This window comes from Solanum stenotomum, chromosome 11 (genome assembly GCF_019186545.1).
Source record: "Solanum stenotomum isolate F172 chromosome 11, ASM1918654v1, whole genome shotgun sequence".
Taxonomy (NCBI): domain Eukaryota; kingdom Viridiplantae; phylum Streptophyta; class Magnoliopsida; order Solanales; family Solanaceae; genus Solanum; species Solanum stenotomum.
This window is the reverse complement of record NC_064292.1, coordinates 23,387,435-23,400,907: the sequence shown is the minus strand read 5'-3', so window position 1 is coordinate 23,400,907 and position 13,473 is coordinate 23,387,435. Positions and strand designations below refer to the sequence as shown.

Genomic DNA, 13,473 nt, shown 5'->3' with positions numbered 1-13,473 from the left:
ATTTGCTAACTGTTTGGGTTTAGGTTCCATGAGAGGACCAATGACTTCTCATATTTGTGTATCTTGAGAAGTGTGAAGTTGTTCATTGTTCGTAAATGTTGATAATATTGTATATGTTTGATATATGCATGTGATTGTATTGTTGTATTGACTTATGTATGTTGCACTTAGTGGGATAACCGCGTGATCCTATCGGTAATGGTGGTTGTGTACTGATACTGCACTTGCTCTTATTTTTGTTGAGTACATGGCATCTTCCGGTAGCTATTGACAGACCTCGCTTAGAAGATCAGTGATCGCCGATTCGAATTCAAGGGTGAGCCAGTTCTTCCGGGTTGCCTTGAGTTCTCTTTTTGTTTAGTCCATCCTATTCGGACTTAGACTAGTTCTTTAGATGATTTTCTTGTTTAGACTTATGAATCTTGTTAGAGTTTTGGTACATTGACTTTCAGGTTCTAGGTTATTTCTTCAGCATTTGTTTAGTTTAGTTGTTAGATCTTTTGTTGAAGTTTATGAGAACTTCCTTATTTAATTATTTAAACCTGCTTCCGTAGCTTTAAATTGTTAGTTAGTTAGTAGTTATGGTTCTCCCACCGGAGGGTTAGTGTGGGTGCCAATCATGACGGTCTAAGTCATGACAGAATTAAACATATTTAACCCAAAGAAGGAAATGATCAAGTAACCACCTATTGAGCGATACACCCGAACATACAAAACCTCTAACAACACTATCGAAATGCTAGATTAGTAGTTGTGTTTGTAGATAACCGTTAAGAATGATAGAACTAGACCCAATGATCCCCAAATTCAACCACACATAATCGAAATATGACCTCGATGACTAGATGAACATTAAGACTGTCGAACAACTGTAAATACCCATGGTAGCTCTTCCATAAATTCTCATAAGCAAGGTGGTACATGAAAAACCATTGTAATACTTCAATAGCTCAAGAAAACACTAAAATATGTCATCTGAGATAACCAAGTCTGCCCAAACATCCTACTCAACCAAGAGGACATCACAAGATTAGTACACCCGATTCGCCACTAAGAATTCACCCACAAAAGTGATGCCCAAATTTTAGCACAATATTTTAAGAAAAAAGTTCAAAATAATCCAAAGTATAAGGTCAAAGATATGATTGGAGACATGGACGGAGAGTTAAACCTTAATGTTAACAAGTCAAAGATGAAAAGATTCAAAAAGATTGTTTTTGAGAAATTGGAAGGAATTTTTCTGGATGATTGCAATAAATTAGAGTCATATGCACAAGAATTGAGAGAGAGTAATCCTGGTTCTGATGTTGTGATAAATATATCAAAGAAAGCCTTGGCATTAGGTAAAAGAAGATTTCTTAAGATGTATGCATGCTTCCAAGCTACGAAACATAACTTTAAAGATGGGTTGATGTAACGACCCGAGAGCACCCCCTAGCCGTTACATGCGTATTTGACCTCTCGGAGGTCTTATACAAGCCTTAGCATTCATTCAATGCATAGATCATAAAAATCACTAAGAATTTAAAACTTTTATTCAATAAAACCATAAGACTTCAAGAGACATCAATATTTGAAAACATCAATACGCAAGCGGAACTACTAAGTCTCTTTAGCCAATCTTAGACAAGAACTTAAAACGTACTAAGGGACACAACCCTTTACAAATGAAATGAAACTTAAGTGTCTATTACAATGACTAAGAAACTTCTAAACATAGTCCTCGAATCTTAAGGACATACCAAAGACTTGGAAGAGTGAAGCAATCCAAGCAACTCCAAAGCACAATCTCCTCCTAGTTACCACAACCTACACTTGTAGTAAAATAGAAGAAAGGGGTTAGTACAACACACGTACTAAGTATGAGAATATGCAAAACATGCTAAAAAGGACATTTGTTCGAAAGTTATGCTTTCATGCCATTTTGATAAAATCTCTTGAACATCAACATAATAGGCACCTTACAAGTCACAACCAATAATACAAAGTCATATGCTTCACAATACCTCATAAACATACATAACCCATTTACCTTTACCTTCTTGCCTTGGACCTCCACCTTAAGTAACCCTTAAGCAATACCTTTGTGCAATGTATGGGCAACATCCCATACCAAAACCCACACTAAGGCACGACCTTAAGGTCACACAAAGTGCACTTACCATGCATACCTCATCCTTCACCAATTAATCACATAAGACATATAAGCACATAAGCCAACAAGTCACTTCATAAAACTAGAACACTCATCAAATGTCATTCCAAGACTCACCTAAGTAAGACATGGTGAGGCAGCCCATACTACCTCTCCATACCACACCCAAGTGATCCTTAAGGCTACACAAGACAAGCTCTATTCACATCTCAACATAAATCGTTAATTCAACTTAATGCATTTAGACAACTTCATTCACTAATGACATAAGGTCATCACATTCATTCAATTCAACATAAGCACTTACATTCAATTCATTATGACTCACTTTCACATTAGCATGCTCAACGACTAACACTTTCATTAATTAGCCCAATAAGACTCATTCATTCATTATCATTACTAAGACACACCAAGATCTCTCTTAAATGTCTACTTGTGCAATGTCTAGATGATGTCGCATTCCACCACATATCCTAAGTAGTACACCCTTAAGAGACCCTAGTTCATTCATTCATTAATGTGGGGGAGGAGCCTTAACTGACATAGACCATGGAGCTTGACATGGAATCCTGGTAGTACCTTTACCGGATGAGAGATCCCCACTTGCCTAAGGTAGGGTCATTCTTTTAGCCTTTACGTGGTAGAGACCACTAGATAGTCCTATGTGGTCACATAGGTAAGGGATAGAAGGATTGCTTCTAAGTACCCACATCTCAACTAACGAAGGGGCACCCATCTTAAGGGTTGCTACTAAATACTCACATCTCAACTAACGAAGGAGTATCCACCCATCTTCATATCCTCTCGGTGCTAGACATTACTCCCCCACAGAGTTAGGACATTCATTTCATTCATTCATTTAGGGATAAAGATTGCTACTAAGTACTCTCATCTCAACTCACGAAGGAGTACCCATCCTAGCCCAACATTCATTTGTTTAGGGATAAGGATTGCTACTAAGTACTCTCATCTCAACTCACGAAGGAGTACTCATCCTAACCCAACATTCATTCATTAAGGAAGCTCTTGGAATCAAAGTGAGAAAACCATTCATCTAGGATCCCCATTCATTTAAAGGAGTACTTTATGAGACTATCCTTACAATACCCAACTTCCATTCATTAGCATTAACTCCCATTCTTTTCATTCATTCTCACATTCTTTCATTCTTTTCATTCACTAGGTGTGAGAGTAGGTAAACATAGTCTATCCTAACCTCACCTTCATTATAAGTCATTCAAAGAAGACAACAACCAAGTATAACACATAAAGTCTCTACACAAGGTCACCTTTCATACTCTTAGACCATACACAAATTCACATCATATCACATTACCTTCACATAATCAACATTACTCAAAACAACAATCATCCAACTTTGCCTACAAGGCCATGATCACAACATGCTTATAAAGTAAACACCTCCCCACTTTCAAAGGGATCAAACCTCACAATTCTAACATCTACTACATATATATATATATAAAATACTAGAATCAATAATCTATTCACAACTTCATCATCATCATAAACCTTAGGTCACAATTGGCCGATTCAAGGCCAACATGCAATATAACACAATTGACCATCAATTCCTCATGATTCAATATAGAACAATACATAAATCAATAGCCCATAACAATCTACACATTAATATCACATTATTAGCTCATAATCAATAGACCCAAAATTAGGATTTCAAGATATGCAAGGGTTCATGGAGTTTTTGATTTTAAAACCATCAATATTAACATAAATCATCATTTGAAATATTTTCATGCACCCAAGCGTAGAATTGAAATTGGGGTTTTTTTTTGTGTTTTTGAGAAACATTGAAATCACTTTGATTGAAAGGAGAATCAAAGATAAAATTCCCATACCTTTCCGTAGGAATTTGAAGAGAAATCAGTAGGAACCCATCCCCTAGCTCGAAGTTTCATGAATGTCTTCCTTGGAGCTCTAGAGAGAGAATTTATTTGAGAGGGAAGGTTCAATTTGGATAATGAGGTCTAATTCTAGGTCTTGCGGTTTTAACCACTTAAAATACTCTAAAATAGGTAGAATAACCGTTTATAATAATTCCTCAAAGTACCCAAACTACCCCTCACTTAGTTGAACCTTTTAAACAAGTCAAACTTGAGTTTTATTTTCGCAGATTTCATCGGGAAACAAGTCTGCAACGTGGAAGTGTTCCCACAAGTTTCTGGAAATTAAATTTCGAGACAGTAGAGTCCGCGGTGTCTCCGCGAAGCGGAGCCACTCTTTGGCCATTGGTGGAGCAGGTCCGCGACGCGGAGCCACTCCCTCCAAGAACAACTTCAAGCTGCCTTGGCAACTTGTTTGGCCAAGGGTTGGGGTCCTCCTCGAGGACCCTTAGGGTGGTCCCGGGGAGTCGTACCCTGACGTTTTGACCCTAAATACATTTATTAAGACACTAGGGTCACCTCCACTGATTTTAGACTCCAAACAACACATAAAAACATGAACAACATACTAGAACACACTGACACACAAAAGACTACTTTCTGAACGTCTTGATCGTCCCTTGACGTTTGACTTCCAAACTCTTTAAAACTGACTAAACGGGCTATTCTTCATTATTTTAACAAGTTATTAATTCATAAAATCCATGTGAGGCTCTACTTTATCCTACTTTATTTTGAGGGTCGTTACAGCTGCGACCATTTATAGGGTTGGATGGTACATTTTTAAAAGGAAAAAGCAAAAAACAATTGCTAATAGTTGTGGAGCAAGATAATGAGAATCATTTCTATCCACTTGCTTGGGAGGTGGTAGACAAAGAAACCAACAAGACATTAAATTAATTTATGGAGATGCTGAAATTTTCATTAGACTTGAAGGATGAAGAAGGAGTAACCTTTATCTCAGATATGCAAAAGGTATTTTTTGATTATTATGTCTTTTTATTCTATTTAATTCTAGTTCTTATTATTTTATTTTACTTGTTTGCCTACTATTATTGTAGGGGCTATTAGATGATTTTTCCAAAGTTGTTTCTAAAGCAAATCATAGATTTTGTGCAAGACATATAGAAGCTAACTGGGCAAAAAAAAAGCGAGAAAATGAGAGTTGTTGTGGTGGTGTGCTTGGAGCACATATGAGGAAGATTTTAAGGATCAATTGAAAAGTTTGGGTTCTTTATGTAAAGTGGTTGTTGAAGACCTATTATGGTATCCACCCAAGAATGATGTAGGGCATACTTTGACACACAATGCAAGAATAACATGGTGGATAATAACTTCACACAATCCTTCACTTCATGGATTCTAGAAGTCAGGTTAAAACCCATTATAAAAATGTTGGAGGATAATAGAATCAATGTGTTTAAAATATATATATATATTTTTTTGTGAGTTAACTGTATTTATTACTCAATTGTAATTGTTTGTGAAATGAACAAGATCAGAGAGCATGAAGATGAAGCTAGGAACCAGAAGGAATATATTAGCCCACTTGCAATGAGATTGTTTGAACATTTTAGGCTCATCTTACGAAGGTGTAAAATTGAATTTAATAGAGACAATGAGTATGGAGTGACAGAGTGTGTAGATAGACATAGTGTTAACTTGTTGCTAAAAAGGTGTACATGTAGGGCATGAGACTTGTCTGGACATGCTATCAAAGCACCAAAAGTGAATCCACTAACTGAAGTGCACTGGTGGTATTCAAATGAGGCTTATATGCGAGTTTATAAGCATAAGATGCAACCTAGCAGAGGTGAAAAATTCTGGAAGGTGGAGCCATATCATGTCATGAAGCCATCACCTTTGGTTAAATTGGTTGGTAGACCAAGAATAAAATGAACTAGAGAAAAAGATGAGGCTAGAAAGAGGCAAGCGATATGGTCGAAATCTAAAAAAAAGGCTTCTAAGGACCTGTGGCTATTGTAGTACATCAAGACATAACATCAGAAGTTGTCCACTGGTAAAAAAATATTATATTCCCACTCTAGTTAATAATAATATATTTCAAGTATCTAGCTTATATTTCAACTCATGTAGGTCAAAGGCAAACACAAAAAATATTTTCAAGATGAAGAAGCTTCTCAACCAGTAGAAGATGTGAATATGACATCATCTACAGAGTCTCAAGGCTTCGAATCTTTATTCATTCTTGTATTTGAATTAAATATGTCTTCTACTCAACTTTTCAGTCATCACTCAAGTTAGCTTGAATCTGATTTAACTTTTCTTAAATCTGATCCATCCTTTCAGCCTGAATTTGATCCGTTCTTTTAGTCTGATGATGAAGAAATGCCCAAGGTGATTTTTAAAGCTAAGACTATGCTTCATAAAGTGTTAACATTTGATCCATTCTTTCAGTTTTACTTGCATCTATGATTAGTGACCTCTAACTAAAAGTGTTAAAATGTTGCAGCTATAATTACTGGTTTCTAGCTAATACTATTGAATTAGTGGCTGCAATTTATAGTTATTTGTATGTTAATTTACTAATCAAATTAGTAGTTGTTAATTGTGTAAGCATTTTAACACTCTACCCTTTTCATATCCGATTTATGAAGCAAATTGTATTTGTTGTTGTTTAAAGGATCATTATGAAGTACTTATACCCAAGTTGTATGCATGTTTTGGACATGGTAAATCTATAACCAATTATTTAAGGTAATAGGAAGATATTATTTCTTCCTCATATCTTTTTGATAATAAGAAAGTATCATTCTTCCTCGAATCCACTAATTTTTATCTCCACAAAATGGTTACTGTAAAAATGTTGTTCAACCAATCTCAGTATTATTGGCAAGAAGCCTCCAAACTGCTTTAACAAAATGTTTTAGGTTGCTTGTTGAGTATGAAAAAGAAATCTAGTAGAGATTAATTTCAGTACGAATTTATTTTGTATCAAGCTAATCCATTAGCATTATACTACATCAAATGGATACAATCAACCTCTATTTTAACACATCACCAATGAAATACTAATTGAACAACTTTGAATCCAAAATTTTACAAAAAAATAGTTACTAATCACCACTACACGCATTAGCAGTCGCAAATCGATAAAAAGATCTAATCAAAGAAAAATCTTTATACACATTAGCAGCTGCCAACCGACATAAAGAGATCACAATAATCAAAGAAAAATCTTCATTCTCTGCACTCTCTTTTCACGCTTTCTTCTCCAAAGTATACTCATATCACATTAATAACTTTACTACCCTTCATTAATCATAATTTCTTCAGATCATTGCTTGCTGATAGCATCCGATGAGACTCACCAATGTCACGTAGGGTGAAAATTTGTTATTGCGTCATTCCTAATAACCACAAGTCCTGAAACCTATCAAAATAAACATATATTAAATTTCTTATAACATTTTAGTAACCAAATCCAAAATATTGAAGTTAAACTACTAAGTTTCTTAACAAAAATTGAATTTACAACAAAATGAGGACATTGGTAAAATCTACGTTCAACACTTATAGAAATTATAAAATTGTTCCGCAATCACATCTATGCGACTGGTTGAGCTTCGAGAATTTATAAAACTTTTGTACATTCTAACACAAAGAACAAACTTTATACAAAGATAATAGGAGATTTTGATAATAAAAAAACTTGTAAGAAATAAGAAGAAGAAGAATGAAACTACTAGAATCCAGAGGAGATTTTTTTAGAAGTTTGAATTACCTGCAAAAATGTTAAGTGTATATTTTCACCCACGAAATTAAATATCCGTTTCTAAAAATATACATTATTTGATTGTTGTGTTGGATAACTTTGAGAAAACGAAAACAATAAAAAGAAGAGAAAGAACTTACTGAGGAACCCCAAAGATGAATTTTGGAGGAGAAAAGGAATGTACGATTAAAACAGGTCAATAATGGATTTGGATTTTAAAATTTGGGTGAGTATGAATTATTGTAAATTAAAATGTGGCACCAATTAGAAAATAACATATGACTTTTAAAAAAGTTAAAGTTGCTTGAATATTTTTTTGTTATGTTGAGGGGTATGTTTGAACTCAAACATAAATCTTAAGGATATTTTTAAACCCAAAAATAAAAGATGATATTTATGAACCTTTTTCCATAAATTTTAGATATTTATAAGCCTTTTCCCTTTTCATATAATCAAAAGAATTACCATTATAATTTATTGGGATAAGGGTCTGAAAAATACCCAACTTTGATCGGATTTGCTATTGCGATACTAAACTTTCATGATGACCTATTACCTCCATAGACTATTTAATACCGTATTTTTTACCCTCTGAACTATTTAATAGTGTATTTTAAAGGTATATATGTGCCCACGTGGACACATTACTATTTATAATTTTATATTATTTTTTATATCCACGTGGGCAAATATATATGTTTAAAATACGGTATTAAATAGTCTAGGGAGGTAATAGGTCCTCATGAAAGTTTAGTATCGCAATAGCAAATTCGATCAAAGTTGAGATATTTTTCATACCCTTATCCTTAATTTGTTTGGCTTAGAAATTCCATAAAAAAAATTCCAACTAATATTTTTTTTTTCTTTAAAAATTTCCAACTAAGACTTAACTGTCCTCCAAAATCCAAAAAAGGTTACTATTTATAGTCTATTAAGTTGTATACTTTTTATCAGTCTTCGTTTGAACAAATATTCATTTTTCCGGCCCGCCCATTCGGGCCTTGCCAAAGCCCGGTTCGAACCTTTTAATTTTGCCTTTCTCTCCATTTTCACAGGACCCGTCGGGCTCAAAATTCCGATCGGTTCACCGCCGGCGATCGTATCCTTCTATTTTCATCTGATTGTGGCAATGAAACTGGTATAGAACTTTCGAGAAACCCATTCCCCAATTAATTGACGAAAAAAAAACGCATTTGAGGGGGTGGGCAGCGGTGGAGAAGAGATAAATTGAGCAGAAATGTCTAGGCAAATGGCAAATGCTGCTTTTCACAAATCCAAGACGCTTGATAACAAATATGTAACGATTCACTTTACCTACATAATAATTGATGTTTATATACATGTAATGATGATAGTTTTAACCCGTTTCGGAGATTTAGGTTTGCCTTGCTGTACATGTTTTTTTTCCTGGTATCGACAAGTAGAAATAAAAATTAAAGTTTCATTCTTTTTAAGTTTTGTAGTTAAGTAAGTGAGAATTTTGGTTTGGAAATGTTTAGTGGGTAAAATTGTGTTGTTTTTTTTGTGTGTTCATGAGTGTTAAGGATTTAGGATTTTTCTGCTGAGCTAATAGAAATTTGTGAAGGTTCAAACAAAGTAGAATGAATGAGTATATATTGAAGTTAGTGCACTTTTTGAAATTATATGGGTTTGTTAATTGATTTCAAAACAAAATTTTTCTCTTCTTTTTGGGATTGAGGCATAGCTGATGGATTGATTGATTGATAATTGTCTTTGTGGATTGAAGATGCTTGGAGATGAGATTGGGAAGGGAGCTTATGGTCGAGTCTATAAAGGTCTGGATTTGGAAAATGGAGACTTTGTAGCAATTAAGCAAGTTTCTCTGGAGAATATTGCTCAGGAGGATCTCAACGTCATTATGGTATATCTTCACTTCTTGGCTAATTGTCTACGAAAAAGAAAAAGATAGAAGTCTTGAGTTTTTCAACTTTGTGTGTTAACACAAGTACATTTTGTGTGAAAACATGCTTATGCATAATCAATTTTCTCAGTTATCTTGATAGCACAGATTTTGCAACTTTGTATCTTCTTGTATGAGAATTACTGGTAGTTGTATAAACAATTACAATCAGGGAGACTTTTTGTACTATAATTATTTTGTTGGGGCTCCTATGTGCAAGAGTACACCCATAATCTGAGAACTGTTTTTCTAAATCCTGTCAGCTCGAAGAAGATTATATCATGTGTGTGTGTGATACTGGATAAAATAACTACAGACACAAGCACTGGTTACTTGGACGTCGATCTAAAGCAAATTTTTGAACCATGAAATAGACTTAGTCGTCTTGGACAGTGCTATAACAATAGGCCAGCCCATTGAATTGTAACTAGGTACTAATGGAGATTTTGAATATTTTCTCCGAAGTCTAAGGGAACTCTGAATTGTTAAGTAACAATTGTACTTGTGTATTTCCATCATTTGTGGGTTGATGTTTGGATGAGTTACCTGTTCCTTTCAGAACAATGACCTGGTTAGTGTTGAGCTTCCATTTCCTTACTGGCATTTCTCCCGGCTCTGTTGGCTGTTCTGTTGAACTGGCAACTCGGTTGTGATGCTTTTTTATTGCTACTGATTCCCATGTCTGGTTTCTTAATATGGTTCCTGTTGACCCTTTTAAGTTTCATGCATTTGTGGCAATAGTTGCCGCAGCTGATTTCCCAATTTTGATTCAGTTGACATGATTCACTTCTCCCTTCAGGATATCGGTTATGCCCACTCTTCCTTTGTTAATGCTCGCACTTCCTGAAACAGATCCCTCAACTCTTCTTTATGTTGGAATCACCCATAGTGGTTGTTCGTGATACCAAGTTGTTGTGACTCCCGATTAGTGGTTGAGTCACAGGGATATCTTCTTCTCCAACCTTGGTGTTCCTGGTTTCTTCCCCTTGAGGAATCTGCGAGGAATGCTCGATAAACTCACATTTACTTTACAATAAATACAGCTAATAGATAAATTATTTATATATTTGTTATGGATGATTTTGATTAAGTTTTCAATTTTATATTTTATCAAATGTAAAAGACAAAATTTTATATTTAATCATCATTATAAATATAGTTAAGCCAAAGGAAGAATACCTGGGGACTCCCCTAAACTTTGCACGTTTAATTTAGTGCATACCCTACCTTTGCTTGGTTTAATTCCCCCCCCTCCTCTGATCTTGGCATTTCTATTAGCCTCTGCCCCTAGTCAATTTCATCGAATGCGGATGAGACACGCACCAACTCTTGAACCTTTTGTCCACGTGGCATTTATTTAAAATAAAAAAAGTTCCTTATTTTTCAGGCCAAATTTGTTAAAAGCTTGGCTGAAGCTCCACTTTAGGCTACTTTCTAAATCTAGCTAAAATTAATGGAGTTTCAGCCAGTTTGTTCTCCAGATTTGACCCCAAAAAAAAAAGATTTACATAACAACAACATACCCAGTCTAGTCCCACAAGTGGGTCTAGGGAGGGTAAAGTGAACGTAGACCTTACCCTTACCTTAGAGGTAGAGAGACTGTTTCGGATAGACCCTCAACTCAAGATGAAGGAAGATTACATCGAAAGCAAGAAATTATTGCTCCCATCTATCTTAATTAGAATAATTTGTGGGCAAGATTTTTATCCAAGAGTCCCTAGTCGACCAAGTTTTTTACTTCAACTAGTGAGAGAGAGGTCTTACTAACTTCTGACATATGATAAGCAGGAGAAGGAAGGAAAGAAGGGAAAAATAAAGGAAAACAACAGAGATACATCCATGCACACCAAGAGTTCATTTAGGGTGTCACCATACCCCAATGTAGAGGCAGCTCATCCATGGAAAAGAGGACACAAAATCTAAGTGAAGAGTCGCCAGAAATATTGAGCATTAGAATGTGTTTCATGTCATTGCTACCTAAATATACAGGTGATTGCAATGGATAAAAGTACAAGTCACTATTTTGTATATGAGGACTCCTTTCGAAATCAGCATAAATTTAACAGGGCAGAGATCCTCCATTTTCAGTGGTTTGAGCCTTTGAGGTTGTAAATATTGAAAAAGGATCAGTAATGAGACTTCTATAATGGATCCACACGAGACACACTTCATAGCAACAAAAGAAGCCCGAAGACAACCCTTGTTTGTCTCTAGAGTGGATATCCAGCTATAAATTCAGAAAATGAATATATATGGAAGCTAGGAATTGCGATCTTTTAGGTCCAGTTGCTAAGGGTTTATGCATATCATTTACCATTTGGAGTACTCGCGCGTGTGTTTTCACACTTGACTAGAATCTAACTTGATATAGCTTTTTTTTTTTTTTGACAAAGAACCTGACCTAGCTTCTTATCATCTCTAGCTTTGAACTTTGTTTCTTTCATCTGATTAGTCCTTTAAATTAGATTTATGCCAACTTTGTTACACTTTCTCAGTCAAATTTGAAACAAGTGTTCATTGCATCTAATGAAGAAATAAAAAGAAATACATTGATGAAACTCCGTTTTATTGGTTATTTTTTTGTTCTGCTAATAACAATGAGCTCCAGCCAATTCATATTAATTTGCTCAGAAAGAAGAAATATTCCGTTGAAAGAAACAGCCATTGCATCTAAAGAAGTATAAAAAGAAATACATTGTTGGAACTCCAGTTTTTTGGCTAAACACGATAGAGTTCTAGTTAAGTTTTTTTCCTTTACACCCTTCGGGGTGGCCCAGTGGTTTGGGCTTGGGACTTCCATGTTGGAGGTCTCAAGTTCGAAACCCCTTGCCAGCGAAAGCAAGGGATTTGCCTTCTGGGTCGAGCTCGTCGCACCGGGCTTGCCTAGTGCGGGTTACCTCTCCTATGTGGTTTGCGAGCTATTGCATAGGAGCGGAGGTTTTACCCTGTGCGCACCCAAAGGGTAGCGGCTGCGGGTTTCCCTTGTCATCAAAAAAAAAAAAAGTTTTTTTCCTTTACAGATTTGGCCAAAAGAGGAAATGCACAATCAAAATAAATAAGCATTGCATCTAAAGAAGAAACACAAAATACAATGTTGGGAAGAATATACATTGTATATATCAGGAAGAAATAAGAAGAAATACAAATTTGGAACAAATAAATATCGTATATGACTACATGACAATTAATGATTGAAAAGTTCCCCATATAGAAGCTTATTTGTCAACTTCTCATGACCACACCCCTAGGAGTGTGTACTTACGCTCTTTGCCACATCAACGTCGTCTAGGAGGGTCAAGGCTATCAAACTGGCAAGTTTGGGGTGTGTGGATGGGTGGATAGATGATGATAAAAAATAGTTCAGATTTGCACGGAATAAAACATGTCAACTTTAAGGGGGTACTGATGTATTCTGCCTTGAACCAAAGTAATGATAGGGGACATCTTATATACTTTCTTAATTTTTGGTAAATATAGTTTGAGAAACAAATGGATTAAATTGACGAGGGTAGTATGGTAAAAATAAATTTCCACGAGGATTAGTTTTCTACTTCTCTTTTTACATTTAAGAAGAAATTGCAAAATTATGTTTCCTCTCTGCAGTAGAAGAACGAGTTTTGCTACTACTCTGTATAGCTTATTCTCGTGTGATAATTGGCCAAATACCTTACACCCCTCTAAAATAAGTGTTCTTTTTTTTAAAAAAAAACAACTTCAAAATTTTCAAAAAATT

General features: G+C 35.2%; 1 protein-coding gene across 4 annotated transcripts in view; it reads left to right on the top strand.

Moving 5' to 3' along the window:
- Positions 1-13,473, top strand: part of LOC125844725 (MAP3K epsilon protein kinase 1-like) — a 468,061-nt gene that overhangs the window by 425,890 nt on the left and 28,698 nt on the right. For 3 of the 4 annotated variants that reach the window (XM_049524054.1, XM_049524055.1, XM_049524053.1), the window contains exons 2-3: positions 9,036-9,116; positions 9,567-9,701. In XM_049524054.1, the coding sequence (XP_049380011.1) occupies positions 9,057-9,116; positions 9,567-9,701 (195 nt within the window). In that variant the 5' untranslated portion in view covers positions 9,036-9,056. Of the gene's footprint in view, positions 1-8,768; positions 9,117-9,566; positions 9,702-13,473 lie in introns of those variants that run through there. The other variant, XM_049524052.1, reaches the window with a different exon arrangement.